This window comes from Macaca fascicularis, chromosome 6 (genome assembly GCF_037993035.2).
Source record: "Macaca fascicularis isolate 582-1 chromosome 6, T2T-MFA8v1.1".
NCBI lineage: Eukaryota > Metazoa > Chordata > Mammalia > Primates > Cercopithecidae > Macaca > Macaca fascicularis.
The window spans coordinates 187,683,802-187,709,718 of record NC_088380.1 but is presented as its reverse complement, the minus strand read 5'-3'; the positions used below and the strand labels follow the sequence as shown (position 1 = coordinate 187,709,718).

At 51.4% G+C, this 25,917-nt stretch overlaps 1 protein-coding gene across 27 annotated transcripts; it reads left to right on the top strand.

Moving 5' to 3' along the window:
- Positions 1–3,122: 3,122 nt before the first annotated feature.
- On the top strand, positions 3,123–24,086 carry MGAT1 (alpha-1,3-mannosyl-glycoprotein 2-beta-N-acetylglucosaminyltransferase). Of its 27 annotated transcripts, none has more exons than XM_073995048.1 (5): positions 3,123–3,196; positions 4,515–4,938; positions 13,460–13,578; positions 13,836–14,106; positions 21,523–24,086. In XM_073995048.1, the coding sequence occupies exon 5, from the start codon at positions 21,649–21,651 to the stop codon at positions 22,984–22,986; it is 1,338 nt and encodes a 445-aa protein (XP_073851149.1). In that variant the 5' UTR covers positions 3,123–3,196; positions 4,515–4,938; positions 13,460–13,578; positions 13,836–14,106; positions 21,523–21,648; the 3' UTR covers positions 22,987–24,086. The 27 variants fall into 27 exon arrangements, with proteins under 27 accessions (XP_073851149.1, XP_073851144.1, XP_045250614.1 ...); XM_073995047.1 differs by lacking the exon at positions 3,123–3,196 and adding an exon at positions 3,492–3,586; XM_045394681.3 differs by lacking the exon at positions 3,123–3,196 and adding an exon at positions 3,771–3,954 and having other exon boundaries at positions 14,001–14,106.
- The last annotated feature ends 1,831 nt before the right edge of the window (positions 24,087–25,917 follow it).

Below are 25,917 nucleotides of genomic sequence, written 5' to 3'. Positions count from 1 at the left end.
AGGGGTCCACCTGTATAAAGAGCCCAACAACCGTATTCTCCAGATGTTCAGTCCCTCTTCGCCCCCCCCAATCCAAATGACAGTCTGAGAGACTGACCACGGAGACTCCACCTGCTGGTCCTCCAGGTGGAGTAACTGATAACAAAAATCTCTAGCTTACTCCTAAGTGTTTATTCTGAAGGCAGAGAATGTACAGCAAGACCAGACTTTTGGCCCAGCTAGCGCTGACTATGTAATATCAAAATTCCACGTAAACAGACTTAAAAAGCAAATGACAAACTGGGAAAATGGCTGTAACATAGGTAACAAAGGGCTGATATTCTATAAAGAGTTCTTGCAAATGAATAAGACAAAGATGAATCCAAGTGGGCAAAAGATATGCACAGGCAATCTGCAAAAGTGATGCATAAAAACAGGTTCAACATTACTAGTAATCAGTGGAATAAAACTTAAAACAACAATGCGAAACCACTGTTCTATCATATTAACAAAGATGACAAAAAATGGTGTGACAGTGCAGGGTGTGGAGAAAAGTTGATGTCGAAGCTGTGCCGTCTTTCTATATGTCTTTCATATTAATCAAACGCCTTCAACAACGAGCACCACTTTTGACATGAGTTCCTGGACTTTATCCTTTAAAAAAAAAACATGACGTGCACATAGATTTAGCTACAAGTAATTTTGCAAAAGTGAAAAGTTGAAAACAACCCAAATGTACAAAAATAGGGGAGATAATTATGGTACATTTGTATAATAGTATGCCACTTGCTCATTAAAAATGCCATAGAAGTATATTTTTCATAGGCTTATTTCTGGCTGCTGGAGTTACAGGTGGTTTTTGCTTTTTTATTTTATCATTTTCTATTTTCCTGTAATTATTGCACATTTTTAATAACAACGTTTTAAAACTGGCAATTATATGGTGAAAAGGGCATTAGTAAATTCTGAAGCAACTGAAATTGTAACTGACCATTAATAAATAAACATCATTACATACTAACATTTACCTTAAATAAACTAGATTTCATTTTTCTACTATGGGAGGAAAGACCTAAAATACAAATTGACTCGAATTATAAAGTTACAATTCAGGAATATATGTCTTTGAACTGTGAAATTTGTACCTGTTATGTGTGTGTGTGTGTGCGCGCGCGCACGCGTATGTGTATAAAAATATTTGGAAAGATATCCACTAGTTTAAAACAGTGGTTCCTTTCAGCAGGGTGGGATGAGAGGGGGACAGGAGACAATTTTTTGTTTACACAACTCTGTATGACTTGTTATAATAAGCATGAAAAATCGAAGGTCACTTAAGTAAAAATGGTTATAATTATGAAAATACTTGGAAATATGTAAAGTCTCTATGGTATGATTAGAAATCATAATGCAAAATATGTATACTGTGCTTGTAACTATGTTCATATATTTCCATGTGAGAGAAGCCTGAAGGGGAATACTCTACAATGAAAATAGTTGTTCAAGTTCATTCATTCGTTCATTTATTCCACAAATGTGTGCTGAGCTGCTACTATGTGCCAGGCAACTGTTGCAGGCACCTGGATACAGCAGGCAATCAAAAGTCAAAAGTGCCTCCACTCAGGGAACTTAAATTTTAGTAGCGGGAGACAAACAATACATGGTAAACACAGCGAGTATTTTAGGAGGCGGTGAGTGAGTGTCGTGGGAAGAGTGGAGCAGGCCAAGGGAGACTAGCAGTGCTCTGGGTCAGGGCCACGTTTAAATAGGTCGGTCAGGAAAGGCCTCACTGAGGTGACATGGGAGTGAAGATTTGAGAGAGCTGAAGGGGTCAGTCCTGGACACGCCTGGACGGGGGGTTTTACAAGTAGACAGCAGCCAGTGCAGAGGCCAGAGGACGCGGACATCAAGTCAGACAGCTAGGCAACCAGCGGGTTGGCCGGCTCTGCGGCCATTGTAAGGACTTTGGTAAACTGAGGAGCCGCTGTGCAGCGTGGAGCACAGAACCCACAGGATCCCTGCGGCTGCTGTATGGAAACCCGGCGACTGGGAGCGTAGGGAGGGCAGGAGACCGAGGTACTCAGGCGAGGGATGAAGGGGGTGCGGACATGTTGAGGTGCTGCATCCTAGACACAGACTTAAGGTAGCGTCAACAGGATTTCCAGTCAGGTTGTGTCGAGGGTGTGAGAGTGAAGCTGGCTCTTCCGGCTCTGGCCTGAGTAAATGCAGCCGCCATTAATGCTGATGGGAAAGGCAGGCGGGCGGAGCGGGTTTGGAGGTGGGGGAAGAAAGGGTCTTACTTTCTTCTTCCTTGGAATAATATATTCCAAGCAATATAATTAAGCAATATATATTTTCTCCTTTAAGAAAATTCCAAATATTATGGTATCCTTCCAAATAAAAAAATCATTTCAAGAGTCCTGACGCAGCAACCATTACACTCCCGGTAACGGGAATGTTCAGTCCGTCCGTGCTCCGGAGACATCCCACCGCAGAACACAGGCCGGCAGGCCGGGCCGAGATTCCGGCGTTCGAAAAGCGGGGGCAAAACGGAGGCTGCAAACCCGTGCCCAGTCCTGGTAAGATTCTCGAAAATGTCGGGGGAGCGCTGCACAGGAACTTCGAAAACGAGAGGCGGCTCCTAGGATCCAGGGTGCGGGAAAACCGCGGGGCACATTTGGAACTCGGGTCCGACGTCTGAAGGGGCGGAGGCCGCTTCCGAGGAGCCCGGGGCACGCCGGGAACGGCCAGGCCGCCCTCCTCCCGGCAGCCTCGGGGGCCCGGCCACAGGGACCAACAGCACCTGCCGGAGGGCGGGAAGGTCCTGCCTCGTCAAGGGAGGCAGCGAGAAACGGCCGCGATGAACGAAATAAAACCTTCCTCCACTACTGGGACGCAGCTCGCGTCCGAGGAAGCAGAACACACAGGCCGCGGAGCTTTCCGAAAGGCTTCGCGCCGGGACCCGCGACCAGCACGGAGGCCCCCACCCTTTTTGAGAAGCCGGGTCAAGCGGGCCGTGGCGGGGCGACCTTTGGGCGGAGGCAGAGGGCAGGGCTGCCCCGCACAGGTTCCGCCCCCACTTCAGCGTCCTCGCCCCGCCCAAGCCCCGCCCAGCAGCCCAAGGGCCAAACCCCCGCGACGCATGCGTGCTGCTTCCCGCGCGCCTCCACCTGCCGTGCGCTTCCGCCGCTGGCCAGGCTCTTCTGCCCCTCCCCCTCCTGTACGGCCGCCACTCTGCGCCCGGCTTCGTTCTCACAACCTGGTTCTGCCCACACCTGCCCTTCAGCCTCGTGAACAGTGGCTGTCGAACAATCTCAGGCCCTGCAGACCCACCTCCCTCGCTCCCGTGGTGGCGGTGGTGAAGGGCTGGGGACGTGGGGTAGAAAAATGGGCGGGATGTGGGAGGCCGCGGTGCCGGGGCCCACTTCCGGAGGACGGGCGGAAGTGGCTGCGGTGGATGGTGGGAGGGGGAAGGAGTGCGAGGGGAGGGCAGGGCCGCTGGGGGTCGAGGGGGTGGGGCCTGGGCCGGCGCTGGGGATCGGGCCTGGGGCCTGGATTGCTACCCGGGCGGGCCGCGGCTCTTAGCCGAGGCGGGGCGGGCGGGAACCAGGTAACGAGCCGGCTCAGTTAGGGCGAGGGTCGTCCGCAGGGCGGCCGGGTGGGGGTCGGAGTCCATGGAGGGTCGCAGTGTCACCCCCTTCTCCTGTGAACTCGGGGCACGGGGTTCCGGGGGAAGGGTGGGAGGAGTTACATTGTTGGAGGGGGTGGAGGTCGTGTGGACGCCACGCCCCTACAGGAAGGAAAGGAGAGAGTGTGTGTCTGTGTGGAGATGTGTGTTTAGGAATAAACTTGGAGGGGATGGGGCGACATCCGGGCTGAGAAATAGGAACACTGTGGGGCTGCTGCAAGCAGGACTTGGGCCTTAAACATTCCAGGAGAGTGTTCTCGGGAGTAGCCCCGGGAAGGACTTTAACAGAGGTTGGGAATTATATCTCTGGCACAGTTTTGCAAGCGGAGGGGGAGCTTAGTTGAAGGAAAAGGAGCAAAGAATGCATGTAGAAGATGCCAACATCTCGGTCTGGAAAGGATTCATTAGTTTAGTTGAAGAGGGCTGGTGGATTAAAACACTTAGCACCCTAAGAAGCTTGGGAGATTCGATTATTATGTTGGGCTTTAGACAGGCGGGCAGAAGAAAGGGCATTCTCTTCTCGATTTCTTAGAAGACAGTCTCCGGTTACTTTTCTGTGGCGAGAATGGGTACGACCCATCTTTTATCCTGAATCGCGTATATGTTTGTACATATATAATGTTTATATTATATGTGTTTGTATATAAACACACTATTGAGGTGACTGTGTTCTGGCGTGCGATACGTGAGTTAAGTAGGTGCTTTGTATAACCTTGCGGAGTGTTTAAAGTTTTTTGATGATAGAATCTAGTATGCACTCTTAGGAGGGGAGTGGAAACTAGAAGGTTTTAGGACTCTCTTTGGGTATGTGCTAGATTAGAGAGTGTTATAATGTTTAAATGTTCTGCAGGTTAACACGAAAATCTGCCACCTGGGCCATGCCGCTTCTAAGGCCTGTTTCTTATGAGCCTCCGCAGAAGACAGATGGGCCAGTTCTTACAGTGGATAACTTCCCCTGCCTGAGCAAGAGATGGGATAGTATCTGGGATCTGCCCATCACCAGACTCTGAGCTTAATAAGGCAGCTGAATGAAGGGAGGTAACGGACCCCTGAGAGGGGCACTGAAGTCTGCAGTGGGGGGGGAGGGGCCTGGACACACCCCTTCCCCCCCAGACTCCTCCCTGTCAGGGTCAGCTCAGCCATGGACTTTGGACCTGGATAAGAAGAGAGAAGCTGCACTTTGGTGGATCTGATTTGGGATTCTCAGTTTTGAAAATGGAGTGCTGAATGGGGGTTTGATGATCTCCTGGGGAGCAACTGAGACAAGAGGAAAGGTAAGGCTCCTGTCTCATTTCCCATTTAATGTCTTACTGCGCGTGTGCAGAAGTTGTTGAGCGGGCGAGTTTGCAGAGGCTATTATTCCGGAAATCTTATCCAGATGGGTGCACTGGAAGCTACACCTCTCCATTACTCTGTCCGGGTGTAGACCTGTTCCCCATCTGTCCTTATCCAGGCTGGATGAGTGACTTGTAAGGGATTGTGAGCAATGGCAATTGAGGGGTTTGGCCAAGGAGAACATGCAAATAATTCAGGCTTCCGAAGGGAGGTTGGATTAGATTACCTTTAAAGGCCCTTCCAACGCTGAGATAATAGGATTCCAAGTCAGTCTGGGTTAAGACTGGAATGGATTACCTAGGAGAGGCAGCTGCTCTGTTTTGGGGAGCTAACTGAAAAGGACTGCTGGTGGGAGGAGAAGGCGGGAATGGTCTAGATCACCTCCTAAATTGTCTCTCTTCCTCTTTCTATAACAGGAGCTTAGCCCATGAAAGCTCAGGAAAAGAGCAGAGGAACCAAACACAGGTTTGGGAATCAGGAAGGAGTACTTGTGTTCTAGCTTTGACTTTTTTAGTCAGTGTGCAACCGTACACAGGCCATGTTCTCTTCACCTACAAAATGGGGAACACTGACTTTCCAGGTCCCTTACAAGTTGTTACAAGGAGCGAATGAAACAATGAAGGATTTTGAAAAGTATCGGGGCCATGTACATAGGAAACAATAGCATTGACATTGCTACATGTGCCTTAAAAGCGCAGAAACAACTCTGAATCAGGAGTTCTGTATTCTTGTTGAAATAGTGTTGTGCTGGCAGAAGCCTAAGAAGATGTCCTTAGGTAAAAGCCTGAATTTGTTTCATCATCTTGTTGTTAAGCAGTACTTGGGATCATCAAGTTGTAGAACAGGCGAATGGATCCAAGGAGAACTTGGATTGAAGATTCTTGCAGATACTACATTGGTCCTTATGGCTCTGCAGTCCAATTTCAGTGTGCCCCTTTGAGGTAGCTGATGAAAGAGGGGGTGGAGGGATGCCTAAGCCTTGAGGGCAAGTGTCTGACTAGGAATTGGTACTGCATTTTTTGGAGTGAATGGTGGTCTTTGCCTTCCTGTGCCATATCCTCGTTATCTTTCCAGCTCTTTAAGATGACGTTGCTTTCCAGACTGACATCTTTTTGCCCTTCGTATTTTCTCAGGCTGTATTCCCACTAAAAGCAGCCCTGTTTGTCTTTATCTTCTCACTTCCTGTCTGCTCCCTTCTTCAATTCCAGTTTACCTGTGCCAAGATGCCTGCTTTTCCCAGTGACCACACACAGCAGAAAGGAGAGGTGGAGCACAGTGTTGGGAATTTGGAGAGACAGTAGGATGTGGTGGCCTGGGCAAAGGGCAGGAAGCCTGGCTTCTGGCAGTCTCTGCCTCTCCCTAGCTCAGTAATACCCAGGCCTCACGTGTTCCTTGAGGATGGGTGCCAGTGAGGTCATCTGCAAACTGAAAATCCTGTACTTATGCCTTACTTTCCGTGTTAAATTTTTTTCTTCCACCGCCTGCCCCAATCTTTCCTTTTTTGCCACAGGAGTTTTCCTCACTCCCTCCAGCGGCCTGAGTGGTGGGCGGTGGCCTGGGTGGAGCTGCTGTTCCCAAGCTGTTCTTTCTCCTCTGATTTGATGCCTGGGGCAGCCCCTTTGAAGCCAGGCTGCTCATTTATAAGGTGTGGGTCTCAAGGTGGGTATGCCACCTTCCCCGGCTTCACCCAGCACATTTCTGGTGTTGGTCTTTGCTTAGATACGGGTCACTGGTCCCTCAGGGACATGTGATGCCACGGTGCCTCCTCAGCCGTCTCTGGGATCCCAGGTACCAGGGAGTTGTGTATTTGCGTAGTGCTTCCATCGTGTCATCCATCAATCTGTTTTGTCCGGTTTCCCTCACCACTTTGTTGTGAGGAGAACACAGCAGGGATTCTTTTCCCAGTTTGAGGGGAAGCTTCGGAAGCCCTGAGTGGGAAGGGTTTGCCTAAGGGTAGAGTGGTCGGCACTGAAATCACCTCCCAGGGCTGTGCTGTTTCCACAGCATCTGACCTGACAAGGGCCATCTGGGTCCTGCAGACCTCCAGGGAGAGAAGCTCTGTACCCGCCAGACAGCCACTCTGGTGGAACGTTTCCTCCTTAGAGTGAGCAAGCTTTCCTCTCCCTGACCTTCTCACCCTCCGCCCTCCACCTGACCCTCCATGAGACAGGCCTTTCAAGACAACCGTTGGCTTTTTCACAGGGGCACCAGGATGCCAGGGCATGGCACTCAGCAGGTGTCAGGCTACTTAGCCAAGAGCAGTGATAGACTTCACCAGACTGTGTGTGTGTGTATTTCTTTTTTTTTTCTTTTTCTTTTTTTTTTTTTTGAGACGGAGTCTTGCTCTGTTGCCAGGCTGGAGTGCAGTGGTGCGATCTCAGCTTGCTACAACCTCCACCTCCCAGGTTCAAGCTATTCCCCTGCCTCAGCCTCCCAAGTAGCTGGGACTACAGGCACGCGCCACCACGCCCTGCTAATTTTTTGTATTTTTAGTAGAGACAGGGTTTCACCATGTTGGCCAGGATGGTCTCCATCTCCTGACCTCGTGATCTGTCTGCCTTGGCCTCCCAAAGTGCTGGGATTACAAGCATGAGCCACGGTGCCCGGCCATGTGTGTATTTTAACTCAATTATTTATATCCTTCTTTATTCCAAAAGGAATTGGAGGTGGCTAACCAAAAGTTACATTTCACAGACATTGTTTAGTGATTATTATGTTAATCTTTCCTCTTTGACCTGGATGAGATGAATTTCTGGGTCTCCATTGTGGGGTGAGGGAGAATGGCAAACAGAGAGATTGGGAGGCAGGGAGAAGGGAAACAAAACACTGATTTTAAACATTTGCTTTTACTTTTTTTTCTTTGAGATGGAATCTCACTCTGTCACCCAGGCTGGAGTTCAATGGCATGGTCTCTGCTCACTGCAACCTCCACCTCCCAGGTTCAAGTAATTCTCCTGCCTCCGCCTCCTGAGTAGCTGGAATTACAGGTGCATGCCACCACACCTGGCTAATTTTTGTATTTTTAGTAGAGATAGTGTTTCACTATGTTGGCCAGGCTGGTCTCGAACTCCTGACCTCGTGATCCGCCTGCCTTGGCCTCCCAAAATGCTGGGATTATAGGCATGAGCCACCGCACCTGGCCTGCTTTTACTTTTACTGATGTTTTCAAGCCAACATATGTTTTAATTTAAGGGCATGAATTCTTTCCGAATTGTAAAAAATGTCAGGGATCTTGGGCATGGTTTATGGGAGGGCAATTTCCTGGAGCAGTTTTCACTTCCTTTTCATCCTTTCAGTTCTTTTTTGTTGGTGGTGGAGTGGGCAGGAGAGTATTGTTCCTCCTAATTCTGGTTTAATCCTGTGACTGTTTATCCTCCTGTTTTTTCTTTTTGCACATAATCCAATCCCAGGCCCACCCCCAGAATCCTGGGCCCTTGTTGCTATCCTTCTTACCCCCAGTCACTGCTCCCCATGTAACCTCTATCAAGAGTTCAGAGCCTCTTTTCAAACCCAGGTCAGTTTGGCACTCATTTACCCTGGTTTCTTGCCTCTCAGACCAAGTGCTTTCTTTTGCCTCCATCACGCTCATTCTGATTCTCTAACCAGGCCCTTTCTTTTTGAGATGGTCTCTTGCAGTCCGGGAATTTCTCCTTTTGAATTTTCCTGTGAGCCTTGGGATTTAAACAAAGGGTGGTAGAGAGGGGGTGTGCGTTACAGTGCACAAACAGCTCTCATACTGTTTCCCCTTCACCTGCCTTAGATGGAGAAGTATCAGGGTTAGTGGTGGGAATCTGACATCTCATGGGCTGATCTTCCCCCACCTTTCAGCACCCCCTGATGTCTGTCCTTTCTCCTGGAAGGTGATTTTGGCTACTCATGTCTTGGATCTACAAAACAGTGTTTCCCAGCCTTTTCACTTTTAGGAAACATAATTGTTTTTTCCTTTACGCCTGACACCTAGTGTGAGTGTGCAGAGCCCCCAGGCCCCTGACTCTTGTTCATTAGAGAAACATAAGGCAGAGGTGACAGACAACTGGCCTCTGACTGGCACACCCTCCTGGGCTCGAGGCTCCTGCCACAGTGCACACAGTCAGCTAAAGTGGAGGCTACGGGCTTCCTGCACACTGCACACGGCGGGCCTCGGTGGGCCTGCTCTTCTCCTGCTCCTCCTCCAGGTCTGGGCTCTGGCCACTTCCGCGGAGGCTTCAGGGCAGCGCCTGAGAAGACACAGAGCCCTCTTAGAACACTGGCGCTGGAGGATGTGTGCGAGGGTGGATGGGGGGGCGCACAAGAGTGCCCCGTCTAAAACCTGGCCGTGCTCCCCACCGGGTCTTGTGGCTTCCAGCACGTTGGCATTTACCCTGAGCCTCAAACTAGTTATCTGTAGAATGGGGATGATAACGCCCACTCCGCAGAGCTCCTGAGGCTTGAAGGAGAGCCCGAGGGAGGGTTTGGCCCCTGAGGCCTCTCACTATGCCTGGTAACCCTTTAGCAGTTTTGATTTAGGTCCTCGCCTCCACGCAGGGGCCTGCAGGGTACGCCGGGCCCTTTGTTTCTCTAGAACCCTGTACGATTCGTGGTTTCATGTAGAAACAAGTTAGTGAGCAGTCAGTTCAGTCAGTAACCACAGGCCTCAGAGTTCCGGGCTGCTGCGTGCTCTGGCACACGGGGGAGGGGTTGATGTCAGGGGCGTGGGTCCTGATCATATGGCAGCAGCCCTTCTAGGGGAAGTCAGCTACCCAGCAGCCAGTAGCCCTCGGCTATCCACCCTCACTGCCTGGGGTCCCATGGTGAGAGTGGGCATCCAGCTTCTGCAGAGGGCCAGGCCGGACGGAGCTGGGGAGGGAGTGGGGCTGGCTCCTGGCTTGCACCGGCCTCGTGGAATCCAGGCCTCAGACCTGATCGCTGGCGAAACAGGCTCTATACGCCAGAGCCCCTGGTGGTCTGCCTCTCTCCTCCTCCTGGCCAGACTTTGCTCCTGGCTCAGCCACAGGTATTTGCTATGGAAGAGCTGTCCCTCCCTCCCCTCGGCGAGCCTGGGTCCACCTCCACCTCCTCTTCATTTCCGCACCTTCCTCCCCTTTAAAAACCAGCCAGGCGCAGACCGGTTCTGGGCTTTTCCATGGTGCTCCCGCCAAAGCTTGTGACCCAGTCCTTCCCGCCTAGGGCTGGTGGGCCTACCCTGCTGACAGGTCTCTCTGTTTTCTTTACTTAGAACTAACGCTCTCATTCCCCACCCACAAAGGAAAAACGAAAGGGAAGAAGCCACAGCCGGCCCTGGCTTGCTTTGGCACAGGTGTTTTCCCCCAGCCCCGCGTCGGGCACCCCGGTTCCTCTTCTGCCCTTGCCCCACGCGCCCTGGGGCCCCCACCCAGGCTCCCTCAGCCTCCCCTGGGTTGGGGCGGGGGCACCGGTTCCCAGCCCTTGGCCTGGGGTTTGGTGAACGCCTTTCCTGGACCGCGGGCCCACTTGAGGCGCGGCTCCAGGCAGGGCGGCTGCGCTGGGGGGCCGAGGGCAGGGGTGGGGTCGGGCGTCCACCCTCAGGGTTGCGCCAGGGAGCAGGAAAGCCGACTCCCGAAGTTGGGGGCCTGGGAAAACTTGGGCCCTGGGTTGCCTGAGAAGCGGCGGGGAAAGGAGGCGGGCCAGGGGGAGGGGGCCGCGGACGCCGGCCGGGGGGCGGGACGCGGAGGGCGGTCGGTCCCGCCCGTCAGTCCGCCCCGCCCCGCCCCGCCTGCCTGGGAAGGGCCACGTTGCCCGCCCGGGCGGTCCGGCCCCGGCGCGCCGCAGGAAGGGCTGGCGAGTCGAAAGGCGAGGCGGCCGCGGCAGCGCCTGGGCACCGGGCTCGCTCCCTGCGCCCCCGGGCGGGCCAAGTTCGGGGCCAGGACGTTGGGAGGCCCGGGTGAGTAGCGGTCCGGGGACGGAGGTCTGACCGGGGGAGGCCTCGCGGGCGGCGAGAGGGAGCCCCAGGGACGTCGGGTCGCCCGAAAGCCCCGTGCCCGTGAGCGCGGGCGAGAGGGCGCTTGGCTGGGGAGCGGCCCGGGCCGACCCGGTCCCAGCTGCGCCTTAGTCCTTCCCGAGCCGGGAGGGTGGAACTTCGCTTCTGCTTTCGGAATCCCGGGCCTCCAGCTGTTGGAGGAGGGAGGGCTCCGCGGACTGGGGAGGATGTTGTGAAACTCGGCCCAGGGCGTCCGTGGGTGCGGGGCAGGGAGGGGGTGGGAGTGCCCGGAGGGTTTGCGGAGCGAGACTGGGGAGGTGGCCTTTCCGCAACCTCACTCCAGCATCCTTTCCCCAAGTTAATAGAGGTGGATTCTCCTCGGCAGAAAGGAAGTGTTGACTCAGTGTTGAAAAATATGTATAATAAATTGGCAAGAAAACTTTTCTTCCTACCTGTTTGCTAACGTGTGTGGAGTAGAGAGCCCCGGGACGTGCAGTGCCCGCCTCTGGTAAACTCTAGTAGAGGGACTGTGGCTGGCCGGCTCTGTCTCCCGCAAGGCTGAAGCTTCACTTTGGTTAACCCTTGCTGCTGTAGCGGGTCTACTGTTTTGTTTTAGAACATCACTGGCTGAGAAGTTGTCCAACTTTATTTTCCGTCTTTTACAATATTTTTTCAGGCCATGTAGCCTTTGCTCTTACATGCTCACATCATCCAGGGTCTGCCTTCCATCAGGAATCACTGGGTCCTGGTCCTTCCCAATTCCAGGGACCATTGAGCTCACCCATATCCCTGCTTCTGTGTCTTATTCTCACTGTTAAAAGCACTGCAGTATGTCTGATCTCAGTGGCCTGTGTAACAAGGGAAACTCATTATTGTTTGGGGCATTAGGGAAATTGTCACTATCCTCAGTATCCAGGCACTGGTACCTTGTGATGAACCAAATCAACCCGTCACCTTGTAGATGAGAGAACTAAGGTACGAGTGGGTCAAGCGACTTGTCCAAAGTTGCCTTGCTTGCTGGCTGGATCGCCTGAATCCCAGGCCTCATGCCTTTTGTGGCACTTGTATTTAGCTCTTCTTTTCCAGGATGAATAACCTGTATCCTTTCCCTCCTAGGTCTTATTCTCTAAACCCTTGAATTATTTAGTGTATCTTCTCTGACTACCTTTCTTTTTTTTTTTTCCATCCTGAAATTATGGGCCTGGTACATGATACAGGAGTCCAGCCAAGGTCTAAGAATGAACATGAAAGTAGTTCAGTTAGATTTCCATTATCTGTGATATGTCTATATTTTCTGGAATTTTTACGTAGTGCTTTTTAACATTAAGCAAAGCAGAGATAGAAGGGAAAATCTGTTACCATTTCTTCCACTTCTATACTTAATTTTAAAGCTAAATATAACTTCTCTCTTATTGCTCATGATTGGAAGTTGACTATCTGGTGTTCACTTGCTGTTTAAGAAACGTTTTTTGCCAGATAAAGGAAATAGGCTGGAGAATACCATGGCATCAGAGTGTTAGAAAGGCTCTCACAGCTCCTAGGCAGTCCTTCAAATGATTCAGAAACTGAGTGAGCCCCGTAGGGGTGGGTAGCACCCACCCAGAGCCACCTGGGTTTTGGCTGAAGGGTTTGGTACTGAAAAGACACACTTCTCATCTCCCACCCTGGTGCAGATGTCTTTGTACTTGGTGGTGTGGATTGGCTGTGTCACTTCCCTAAAGGAGTTGTGAAAACTCCAGAAAATGGAAGTCAGTTTTGAGTCTGTGCCTTGCATGCCAGTCTCATAATGATATCGTTAGGAACTCAGGTCAGGATTAAGGACAGTTGTTCTACTTAAAAAGGAAGGTGTAGCAGATTGTATTTTCCCTAAAGGGCCTCACCCGTAAGTATCCCCTTCCACATGTAGTTATCGTTTGACATTGTCCACTTCCCACCCAGTGGTGGGGTTTGTGATTCTCTCCCCGTGAATGTGGATAGGAACTTGTGGTTCCCTCGACCAGTGAGTAAGACAGACCTGATCCAAGGCTGAATCAGGAGCAGGATACACCTTCACCTGGCTTGCTCGCTTTCTTGGAACACTCACCTTTGGAATGCAGCCACCACTTCCAGTACGTTTCCGGGCCACATAGAGGGGTTCTAGCGAGCACCCCTGCCAGTAATGTCTCAGCTGCTGCCAACATCATCCTGCAGACATGTGAGAGACCTGAGAGCCTCCAGGGGAGTCGAGCCTTCAACTTCTGAGTCCTTCAGCCTCAGGCATGGTAGAGCAGTCTCGTCCCTCCCCTCTGTGCTGCACTGTCCACATTTCTGACCAATAAAAACTGAGAAAGAGTGAGTGATAACTGTTGTTTTAAGCCACTGAATGTCGAGGTAATTTGTTATGCAGGAGTAGATACCTAATAAGGAAGGGGCACGAGTGGAGACAGGGCCTCAGTGTTCGGACTTTGAACTGAGCACGGAGAACAGGGAGGACTCTTGCCCTGCTTGTCAAGATTATCTAGATTCTCTTTTTCTCATCGCTTCAGGTACTGCTGGCTGCATAATGAATCACCCCAGAACTCAGTGGCTTACAGCAACAGAATCATTTCACTAACGTCTCGGCTATGTGGTTCTTGCTTGTGGTCTTTCACACGGTTGCAGTCAGGTATGGCTGGGGCTGGGATAATCTGGAGGGCCGTGTCCTGTGTCTAGCAGTTGATGCTGGCTGTCAGCTGGGACCTTAGCTGGGGCTGTCAGTTGGAATACCTAGAGGGGTCATGTCCGTGTAACGGGGTCCTGTCCGTGTAGCGGGGTCCTGTCCGTGTAGCAGGGTCCTAGGATTAAGCATCTTAAGAGGACCAGGTGGAAACTACTGCCTTTTATGAGTTAGTCTCCAAGTCACATAGCATCTCTTCTTCCCAGAACCAAAGGGAGGGAGCACAGACCCTCCGCTCTGGAGCCAGGACTGTCTTTGTCACTTGTAAGAAGAGCGTATGGAATGGGATATGTGCGGTCATCTTTGGAAAATGTAACGCTTCACGCTCTTGCTGCTGCTTTGACCATCTTTCCCCCCGGTTTCGCTAATAGTGTGAGCAGTCTTCCATCTAGCCGCTTGAACCTCACGCATGTGCCAAGCACTGTGACGGGCACAGAAGTCAGAGTCTTCTTTCCTAAGGAGGAAGGTGGGAGTCAGGTGCGTGTGGCCACAGATTCTGTTACGGTGTGGAGAGAGTGCTATGGGAGTGTAGCCACAGGGAGGCCTGGCTCTGTCTGCGATGTTGCAGAAGGAGTCACCTGAAGTGGCCTGAAAGGATGTGTGGGCGGCTGGCAGGGTGTGCCATGGGCCAGATTTCAGGGTGAGGGGCCAGCTGGAGCAAAGACCCAGCAGTGTCCAGGTTTGCTTATTGGGGAAAAAGCATCCTGCTGAGGCCGGAGTGCAGGGTCCCTGGGGTGGGTGGTGGGAGGTCAGGTTGGAAAGGGATGTTTGAGCCAGTCTGTAAGAAGGGCTTTGTATGTCATCATAATGAGTTTGAGTTTTATTTGGTGGGCAGTGCAGCCTCTGATGGCTTTAAGGCAAGTTAATGTGACCAGACGTGCTTGTCAAGAGGGATGCACCGTTGCTGTTGGGAGGGTTTGTGAGAGGGAAGCAGGATAAGTGACAGGTAGACCAGCTGGGAAACTACATCAAGAGTCCAGACTTAAGACAGTCCTTCCTACCAAGGAGTGAGTTCAGGTTAACGGGCTAGAGGGCTTGACATGGGCTGCTAGCAATCAGTGAGTAACTTTGTACTTCCATTCTCACAGTTTTGAAGTTTTTGGGCCTAGACGTATTTCAGAATTCAGAATTTTTGGGGTTTTGAAAAGGTGATCTGGTGAATTTACTCTGTAGTGGAAGATCAGAAGCAGCACAGCATAAGCCACCATGTTTATTTCTGTAGCAAAATGTATGAATAACCACAGCAGGAGAGATAAAAGACTATAAATAGCCCCATATTAGATCAGATCAGATTTTAGCAAATGAGCTTGGATGAGGCTTTACTGCCAATTGAGTTTAGAAAACTTCTGTTTTTTAGTGCTTCTTGGATTTGGCAGTTGCAGTTGAGGAACTGTGGATGTGTTTAGATCCCAGGCACATCTGCTGAATGTTGAGGGCCCTAGCACAGCGGCTTGGTGGTGCTGGTGGAGCCAATCCCTGTCTTCATGTAGCTTGCAGCTGAGGTGACTTGAGAGAAATCGAGCAGGTGGTTGCGCTCATTGCTGTTGGTGAAGGGTAGGTGGACCTTATGTGGTCCCAGGCGTCAAGGAAGGCATCTTGGCAGAGACACGACAGAGTGTGCCAGGTGAAGAAGATAGGGAAGAGCAGAGCTGGCTCAAGGGCACATGCACAGACCCCAAGGGTAGGGTTGGCCATTGGGGTGCCCGATGGGAGTGTGGTAGAGCGGAACAAAGAGAATGGGGAGAAAGGAGTGAAGTAACTGACCAGTATTTACGTGGTCATGCCGGGCACTGTTCTAAACACCTAACATGGCTTATCTCATCTGATCTTCACAGCAACCCAGTTTGAGTCTCAGAAATGTGACAGAACGTAGGGTGACGCCTCTGGGCTGTCTGGCTTGCCTTTGTTACTGCTGCACGCTCCTGATGGTGGCCTGAGCAGTGCTTCCTGGAGGATCAGGTCACCGCTGCTGGCCAGGGTCTGGGCTTGACCGTCCTTTTGGGCACAGCCAGCTGTGAGAGATGTGTGGCTCCTGGTTCCTGTGTGTGCACACAGCACTAACTTCCAGGCAGAGCTGAGGATCACATCCCAGAAATTACATGGGTAAACAGTAGGAAAATAGCACTGGGGCCCAGGATGAGCCTATGTGAAGAAGCAGGTGGGCTGGAAATAGGGGTGTCATGTACTCTTACGGCAAGAGGAGCAAGTTTGAAGCACAGGGCTGTGGGGTGGAGAACAACGGTCCAAGCACTAAAGTGGAGGCCAGGGCTGGGCTGGGGCAGCTTTTCCTGTGGGCTGTCCAGCCACTGCAGATGTGTGCAGATTTGCTAAGTAAAAACCCAGTCAGAAGATTGCTTTGACCTGCATGACTTAGAAGGGTGGGGCAGGAGGTCCTAAGTGTCAGGTAGTGGGTGTGGGCCACAAATTCTAATGTTTGGAGAAGAGTAAAAAGTCATCTAAAGCGTGCAGAAGTCGTCTGGAGGGTCCCGTGAGGCTTTGCCATAAGGGCTTGCAGGTCGTTGATAAGTCAGGGACAGGCTATTCCTCTAGCCCCCTTTTTTATTTCTTTTTCTGGGATGGAGTCTTGCTCTGTCGTCCAGGCTAAAAGGCAGTAGTGCCATCTCAGCCCACTGCAACCTCCGCCTCCCAGGTTCAAGGGATTCTCCTGTCTCAGCCTTCCAAGTAGCTGGGATTACAGGCGCACACCACCACACCCAGCTAATTTTTGTATTTTTATTTTAGTAGAGATGGGGTTTTGCCATGTTGGCCAGGCTCCTGACCTCAGGTGATCTGCCTGCCTCGGCCTCCCAAAGCTCTGGGATTACAGGCTTGAGCCACTGAGCCCAGTGTGGCCCCGCCCTTCTAAGCCATGCAGAGCAGCACTTTGGTGAATAGAGTTCAGTCCCTCTTCTCCATCCCCATACTGTTATATAAAGTCTTTTTCTTGCACAGTCATTTAGGAGGCGAGAAGTTGGGAGACAGGGAATCCTGGCCATCAGATTGGAGGGGAAGTTCCAACATGGACAACATCCTGAGGGGAGAGCGAAGAAGAAACTGAAACTCTGCCGGGCACCGTGGCTCACTCCTGTAATCCCCGCACTTTGGGAGGCTGAGGAGGGTGGATCACTTGAGGTCAGGAGTTCGACACCAGCCTGGCCAACATGGTGAAACCCCGTCTCTCTTAAAAATACAAAAAGTAGGCCGGGCGCGGTGGCTCAAGCCTGTAATCCCAGCACTTTGGGAGGCCGAGACAGGCGGATCACGAGGTCAGGAGATCGAGACCATCCCAACATGGGCTAACATGGTGAAACCCCGTCTCCACTAAAAACAAAAAACTAGCCGGGCGAGGTGGCGGGCGCCTGTAGTCCCAGCTACTCGGGAGGCTGAGGCAGGAGAATGGCATAAACCCGGGAGGCGGAGCTTGCAGTGAGCTGAAATCCGGCCACTGCACTCCAGCCTGGGCGACAGAGCGAGACTCCATCTCAAAAAAAAAAAAAAAAAAAAAAAAAAAGAAAACAAAAAGTAGCTGGGCATAGTGGCAGGCGCCTGTAATCCCAGCTACTCGGGAGGCTGAGGCAAAAAAGTCGCTTGAGCTTGGGAGGCAGAAGTTGCAATGACCTGAGATGATCATGCCACTCACTGTACTCCAGCCTGGGCAACAGACAGATCGAGACTCTGTCTCAAAAAAAAAAAAAAAAAAAAAAAGAGATAAAGAAACTGAAACTCTTCTGTGCATCACTCTTTTTTTCCACATAAAGTTTCTTAAAAATCAAATATGGGGATATGGCCCACAGCTCTGAGTAGCTTCATCCATGTGTGTGGCCCCAGCTGGGCACAGCAGTGAGGCCAACTGAAACAGTGTTTGCCTGAATTCCTCCGCCACTTGATGACATGTATCTAATTGATCTGTAGTGTGTGAGCCCTGACATAATAGGAATTTAATTGCACAGGTACGTGGAAATGGACTTGAGGTTTCTGAGAAGGCATGTCCTGGAGCGGTGGGGGTGGTTGGTTTCTAGGAAGAAGACAAGTGGTGGTGAATGCTGGCAGGGGCTGGGGAAATCTCCCCAGGAGGGAGACAGAATCCAGGTCCCTTTAGACGCCCTTCAGGATCAGCCCTTTTAAGCCAGATCTGCTGGTTTGAGAGCCCAGAGCCTCAGAGATTAGATCTGAGGCCCAAGGTTTCAACCAGGATTAGAGAGTAGGCTGTGAGGCAGAGGGTGACTGGCAGAGCTGTCGGTGTAAGAGGGTGCATGCCTGAAGCTTCCAGGTGTGAAGGGTAGATCAGAGGCAGGACAGTCAAGGAGTTATGGTCTGGAAGGGCAGCTGGCTGGGAATTCAGGAGTGTTTCAGATCCTTTCCAGTAGTGTGGTCTGGTAGAGCTTAGAGGGTAGGTGGGACCATGCCTTTTTCTCATTGGTTTGTGTCCTGATTCCTTCCCAGAGCCTGGCAGAGAGCAGGTGTGTGATGCATGTTGTCAGGTGACTGACGGAGGAATTCAGGGCGAACAGATCATCTCAATTTGCCTTGCTGACGTGCCCAGCTGGGGCGACACTGATGGATGAAGCTATTCAGAGCTATGGGCAATGTCTACATATTTGACTGTCAAGAAGCTTCATGTGGAAATAGCTTCAAACTTACACAAATTGCAAGAATAAAAAATAGTATAAGGATACTCGTACACACTGTCTTTACTCAGATTCACTTGTTAATATTTTGCTCTATTTGCTCTCCCTCTCTATGTATGCAGTATATTTTTGTTCTGAACCATTTAAGAAGTTGCATCCATTCTAAGAATTGGAATTAATCAGTTATCACTGATACTTTAACCTACTGTCCATATTCCAACTTTGTCATTTTACCCAATAATGTCTTTTTTAAAAAAGTTTTTTGAGGTTTCATTGACATACAATTGATATAAATATGTGCAATAAACTGCATATAAAGTGTACAATTTGATGTTTTGACAAATATATGTGTGTGTGTGTGTGTATATATATACACCTATAAAAGTATCACCACAATCAAGATAATAAACATATTCACCTTTCCAGAAGTTTCCTAAAGCCCCTGTGTAGTAACTACCCCACTGCCCTTCTCTGCCTCCATCCCCGGGCAACAACTGATCTGCTTTCTGTCATATAGATTAGTTTCTATTTTCTGCAGTTTTATGTCAATGGGATCATAGTGTATATGTTCTTTTTTATTTTTCCCAAAAAGACCCATATTGTGTATTTATTTGGAGATTGAACACAATTGTGTATGTCAGTGATTTATTCAGGTTTTTTTGCTGGATATTATTCCATTCTATGAGTAAACCACAATTTGTTTATCTGTATTTCCCTGTTGATGGGCCTTTGGGTTATTTCCAGTTTTGAGTGATTATGAATAAAGTTACTATAAACATTCCTGTATAGGTTTTTATATGGACATGGCTGAAAGTAGAAAGGAAGTGTGGCATGCAGGAGAGACAGTGGAAAGGAAGTGTGGCATGCAGGAGAGACAGTAGAAAGGAAGTGGGGCATGCAGGAGAGACAGTAGAAAGGAAGTGGGGCAGGCAGGAGAGACAGTGGAAAGGAAGTGGGGCATGCAGGAGAGACAGTGGAAAGGAAGTGGGGCAGGCAGGAGAGACAGTAGAAAGGAAGTGGGGCATGCAGGAGAGACAGTAGAAAGGAAGTGGGGCAGGCAGGAGAGACAGTGGAAAGGAAGTGGGGCATGCAGGAGAGACAGTAGAAAGGAAGTGGGGCAGGCAGGAGAGACAGTGGAAAGGAAGTGGGGCATGCAGGAGAGACAGTGGAAAGGAAGTGGGGCAGGCAGGAGAGACAGTAGAAAGGAAGTGGGGCAGGCAGGAGAGACAGTAGAAAGGAAGTGGGGCAGGCAGGAGAGACAGTAGAAAGGAAGTGGGGCAGGCAGGAGAGACAGTAGAAAGGAAGTGGGGCATGCAAGAGAGACTGGGGTTGGTTGTAACAGCCTGTTATCCCTGGGGAACTAGCTCACTCACCAGAGGACATTATGAGGGTTCTGCCCTGGCCCCCTTGTGATCCAGACACCTACCACTAGACCCCACCTCCAGCACCACCACACTGGGGGTCAAATTCCAGCATGTGTTTCAGAGAACAGACCATATTCAAGCTATATAGCGTAGCTACATAATTATTATAACACTATTAATAAGACCATCTTGGCCTTGGGAATTTTAAGTAGCACCTTTATTATATATTATATTTCTTTGTGTATTGACTCTGTTTCTGGAGCTTAAATTCTATTTCACTGGCTGGTCTGTTTGTTTATGTACCAGTACCACACAGTTGTAATTACGGAGGTTTTGTAGTATGTGATATATGTATGTGTGTGTGTATATATTTATAATTTTTTTGAGACAGAGCCTCACTGTCTTGCCCAGGCTGGAGTGCAATGGCACAGTCCAATCACGGCTCATTACAGCCTCAGCTTCCCAGACTCGGGTGATTCCATCTCAGCCTGCTAAGTAGCTGGAACCACAGGTGCATGCCACCATGCCCAGCTTTTTTTTTTTTTTTTTTTTTTTTTTATTGTAGAGACAGGGTCTCTCTGTGCTGCCCAGGCTATTCTTGAACTCCTGAGCTCAAGTGATCCTCCTGCGTTGGCCTCCCAAAGTGCTGGGATTGCAGGTGGGAGCTACTGCACCTGGCCAGTATGCAGCATTTTAATATCTGGTAGGGCTAAGTCCCTCCTCACCTGGCCAGTATGCAGCATTTTAATATCTGGTAGGGCTAAGTCCCTCCTCACCTGGCCAGTGTGCAGCATTTTAGTATCTGGTAGGGCTAAGTCCCTCCTCACCTGGCCAGTATGCAGCATTTTAGTATCTGGTAGGGCTAAGTCCCTCCTCACCTGGCCAGTGTGCAGCATTTTAGTATCTGGTAGGGCTAAGTCCCTCCTCACAGCTTATTTTTACTGTTTTCCTAGTTGTTCATGTGAACTTTATTGTCAGTTCGTCTAGTTCCATAAAAAGGTATTTTTATTGGGATTTTTGATGATGCTGAGATGTCCTGACCAAGAAAAAGGGATGTTCAAATGTTCTTTTGTGTCTTTCAGGAATGATAGTTTTGTTCACATACGTTTTGAATGTTTAAGTTTATTTAAGTTTATTTCTAAATATTCTCTCATTTCTCTGGCTTTTGTAAGTAGGGTTTTCTCATCCATGTTTTCTTCTCATGAGTCATTTGTGGATATAAAGGCTATCCATTTGTGTATGTTGATTTTTATATTTGATTACCTTGCTCAGTTCATTGATAGTTTGGTTTAGTTTGTTACTGATTTTCTTAGAGTTTTCCAGGCATATTCTCACAAGTAAAGATAATAGAAATAGTTTGCTTCTTTTCCACTTCTGCTTTGAATTGTTTTTTTCTTGGTTCATTTGCATTGACTGCTTCCTCCAGCAAAATGTCAAATAACCCTGGAGATGATAGGCAGCTTCATTTTGCTCCTGACATTCGTGGGGTGCCCCTGGTGCTTCCCTGTTAGGTGAGGGATTAATTTTAGCCCTGAGGCGTGATATTTGATTTTAAAAATCAGTAATCTTGGGGCAGTTGGGTTAGAGGAATGGTAGGCGGATGCTCTCACTCCTTGCTCCTCCTTCCCCGCTGGAGGGAAATGAGTTCCGACAGGTGGAAAGAGAGGAGTTAGGATTCTTTTTCTCTCTCCCTCTACCAGCATCACATTCTACCTCTCCCTCAAGAACATGTTGCTGAGAGTCAGCATATACGTGGACTCCGCAGAGAGCTCTGGAATCAACCTCCTGGCCCTCCTCCACCCTCACGCTTGGCCTTTGCCTGCCCCCCACATTCCTCTACCTGTGGGGTGTGGAGCCACACGCCTTTGTGTGACGGTTTGTTTTCTCTCTCCTGTCTTTAGGTGCATGGCTGCTTGCTAATCCCATAGTCCAGAGGAAGCATCCCCAGGACTGCAGGCAAGGGAGCCGGGCAAGCCGTGGGCAGCCTTGAACCCTCCGCTTGCCTGCCCTCCCCGGTGGGGGCCAGGATGCTGAAGAAGCAGTCTGCAGGGCTTGTGCTGTGGGGCGCTATCCTCTTTGTGGCCTGGAATGCCCTGCTGCTCCTTTTCTTCTGGACACGCCCAGCACCTGGCAGGCCACCCTCAGTCAGTGCTCTGAATGACGACCCTGCCAGCCTCACGCGGGAAGTGATTCGCCTGGCCCAAGACGCCGAGGTGGAGCTGGAGCGGCAGCGTGGGCTGCTGCAGCAGATCGGGGATGCCCTGTGGAGCCAGCGGGGGAGGGTGCCCACAGCGGGCCCTCCCGCCCAGCCGCACGTGCCTGTGACCCCAGCGCCAGCGGTGATTCCCATCCTGGTCATCGCCTGTGACCGCAGCACTGTTCGGCGCTGCCTGGACAAGCTGCTGCACTACCGGCCCTCGGCTGAGCGCTTCCCCATCATCGTCAGCCAGGACTGTGGGCACGAGGAGACGGCGCAGGCCATCGCCTCCTACGGCAGCGCGGTCACGCACATCCGGCAGCCGGACCTGAGCAGCATCGCGGTGCCGCCGGACCACCGCAAGTTCCAGGGCTACTACAAGATCGCGCGGCACTACCGCTGGGCGCTGGGCCAGGTCTTCCACCGGTTTCGCTTCCCTGCGGCCGTGGTGGTGGAGGATGACCTGGAGGTGGCCCCGGACTTCTTCGAGTACTTCCAGGCCACCTATCCGCTGCTGAAGGCCGACCCCTCCCTCTGGTGCGTCTCGGCCTGGAATGACAACGGCAAGGAGCAGATGGTGGACTCCGGCAAGCCCGAGCTGCTCTACCGCACCGACTTCTTTCCCGGCCTGGGCTGGCTGCTGCTGGCCGAGCTCTGGGCCGAGCTGGAGCCCAAGTGGCCGAAGGCCTTCTGGGACGACTGGATGCGCCGGCCGGAGCAGCGGAAGGGGCGGGCCTGCATACGCCCCGAAATCTCGAGAACGATGACCTTTGGCCGCAAGGGTGTGAGCCACGGGCAGTTCTTTGACCAGCACCTCAAGTTCATCAAGCTGAACCAGCAGTTTGTGCACTTCACCCAGCTGGACCTGTCCTACCTCCAGCGGGAGGCCTATGACCGGGACTTCCTCGCCCGCGTCTACGCGGCTCCGCAGCTGCAGGTGGAGAAAGTGAGGACCAATGATCGCAAGGAGCTGGGGGAGGTGCGGGTGCAGTATACCGGCAGGGACAGCTTCAAGGCCTTCGCCAAGGCTCTGGGTGTCATGGATGACCTTAAGTCGGGGGTTCCGAGAGCTGGTTACCGGGGTATTGTCACCTTCCAGTTCCGGGGCCGCCGTGTCCACCTGGCGCCCCCGCCGACGTGGGAGGGCTACGATCCTAGCTGGAATTAGCCTGTCCTTCGTGGGCCCCTCCTTACCACATCATGAGCTGAGGTGGGACCACAGTCCCCAGGCTGAATCGGCCTGCCTGTGTTTCCCTCTTAGGTGCATTTATCTTTTTGATTTTTCCGAGTGGCATATAAGTGCACAAATGATAACGTGAGGATGATTCTCCCGTTCTCAAGGGAGTCAGATCAGGGGAACTATTCTAGGGTATGTTGTGGGGTATTAAGCAGGAAACCACTGTGTGGTAGGGGACACTGGGCTTGTTGAGGCCAGAAATGTCCACGTCCTGAGTGTTCTCCTGGAGCATGTGCGGAGGGTTTGGCAACGTTTGCCCTCTTGACCAGACCCTTCTCCCTGACGTGGCTTTTCCAGCCAGGGCATGAGCCCTCTTTCTATACCTGTTCCCTTTCCCCCAGTGGGGGCTGGGTTATGGGAGAAGGGGACATATTTGTGGCCAAAATGATACTAACCAAAGGGGCTGCCTTGTCAGGGCCTGGTGGAGTTGGTGGGTCACTGGGGCTCACTGCCTCGTCCTTCTCTCCTGTCTCTGACCCCCACTCAGCCCTTCTCTCCCTGCAGCCTAGCAGTTTATCATTCTGAGATGGAAAGTTGAAGGGGGCAAGCAAGACCTCTCCTCAGTCTATGCCCAGCTGTCAGGGGAGAGGTGCAGGGAGGAAGGCCTTGTGCTGGGACAGCCGCTCTCTTGCCTTACCTCGGAGAGGGACTGTGCCCTGACCCCTCCTTTCTGAAAATCAGTCCCCTCCCTGTTGCTCTAGGAGGCTCCTGCTGGCTTGGTAGAAGACAGAATTTGATCCGCGTGTCCCTTTTTCCTCTGGGGTTTGGCGCATAGGCTCCTCCCTGCAGGCTGTGGCTCTGGTGGCCTCTCAGCATGAGGTGGAGCAGTGACCAGGACGCCTCTGGCCCAGTGCTGCCCAGCCTCCCTGCCCACTCCCAGGCGCCCCATGTCCTCACAGGCCAGGATGCCATGGCAGGGTGGAGAGGACTTGGTGGATTTTTGCTTCTTGCCTGACCTCAGTTTCATGAAAGAAAGTGGAAGCTACAGAATTATTTTCTAAAATAAAGTAAAGGCTGAATTGTCTGAAAAATATTTGTGTGTGTGTGTCCTGGAAAAGGAGGTGACAGGCGGGGGAAGAAAGGAAAAGGGAGAATGAAGAGTTAAGGAGAGGGCTAGATGGGTGGGAGGAAGCAAAGTTGAGGAAGGAAAGTGGATGAGTGGGAGAGAAAAGCCAGCGACAGCCCAGGGGATGGGGGCCAGGGGGGAAAGGAAGTGCAGGCCACACGGTAGAGAGGACCCCCAAGCCGTGCTCCTGCTGATCATCCTGTAGAGCCAGGAGGCCGCAGCAGGAAAGCTGGTGAGTGTCTCCTGCTTCTGCCTCCTGCTGGCTGGGCAGGCCTGGTCTGGGGAAGAACCAGCTCCTCCGATGAGGGTGGTCCCTGAGAGGTGCTTTGTGCCCGGTGCCCTCTGCTGACCCAGGCAGTGCTTACTGAGTGCCCTTTATCACCTGCTGGCGAGCCTCAGGGTGCACAGCTGATACCAGGGTTGGCCTCACAGTGGCGCTTGGACTCCCAAACACAACCCTGGTGAGAGTGCCTGTTTTGCTAACACCCAGAACACATACACAGACAAAACTGTTACCTATGCATATCACATGCAACATTCTGAGAGTTTCTGTTCTCCACTAATTCATTTAAAAGAACAAAACACGGCCAGGCGCAGTGGCTCTAATCCCAGCACTTTGGGAGGCTGAGGTGGATGGATCACGAAGTCAGGAGCTCAGGACCATTCTGGCCAACATGGTGAAACCTAAAAATACTTTACTAAAAATACAAAAATTTGCTGGGCGTGATGGCGAATGCCTGTAATCCCAGCTACTTAGGAGGCTGAGGCTGGAGAATCACTTGAACCCGGGAGGCAGAGGTTGCGGTGATCCGAGATCATACCACTGCACTCCAGCCTGGGCGACAGAGCAAGACTCCGTCTCAGAAAAACAAAAAGCAAAACGCTTTTTGTGACCACGAACTTGGTTTCCTGATTTCCTGAGTGGGTTTGAAAACTCAGGGCTAGGCTGGGCGCGGTGGCTCACGCCTGTAATTGCAATACTTTGGGAGGCCGAGGTGGGTGGGTCACCTAAATTCAGGAGTTTGAGACCAGCCTGGCTAACATGGTGAAACCCCATCTCTACTAAAAATACAAAAATTAGCCGGGCGTGGTGGCAGGCACCTGTAATCCCAGCTGCAGGAGGCCGAGGCAGGAGAATCACCTGAACCCAGGAGGGGGAGGTTGCAGTGAGCTGAGATTGCGCCACTGCACTCCAGCCTGGGCGGGAAGAGCAAAACTCCGTCTCCAAAAAAACCAAACCAAACCAAACAAAAACAAATGCCCCGGGCTAGCAATGTTCTTGGCAGAAACTACTTTGGAGCTCCACACCACATGGTGGCAGAGGCATCTGGGGAGCTGTGTCGAGGCCGTGGCCTTGGGAGCAGCTCTGACCTCCCATCTGGGCTCAGAAACCAGTGTCAGACATCCATTTTATTTTAACCCTTGAGATTTGTGTGTGGAGTGGGTTTTGCCTTCCCCTGTTGCTTAGATGGGTTATTTAGCCCTACTTTTTTGTTAAATAAGGGGAGATGGTCGTTATCTGTGCTTTGCAGATGTGGAGTAGACCAGGAGATAGCTGCACTGCACCCTTCCCAGTGGAGCCAGGAGGAGTTTGGCTGCCAGGCTCCATGTCCTTAGCATTTCATGCAGCTAACCAAGTGCATTGTTCTGAGTACTCCATGATAAATAGGAACTTACTTAATCCTCAGAGCAAGCCTCGGTGGTGAGTACTGTTCTGCTCTTGTTTGACCGGTGAGGAAGCAGGCACACAGAGGTTAACTTGCCCAAGGTCACACAGAGGGTTGTGGGAGAGCCGG

What these genes read in the sequence shown, in the direction of transcription:
- MGAT1 (XM_045394679.2), top strand. Translation starts at nt 21,649, where the DNA reads ATGCTGAAGAAGCAGTCTGCAGGGCTTGTGCTGTGGGGCGCTATCCTC.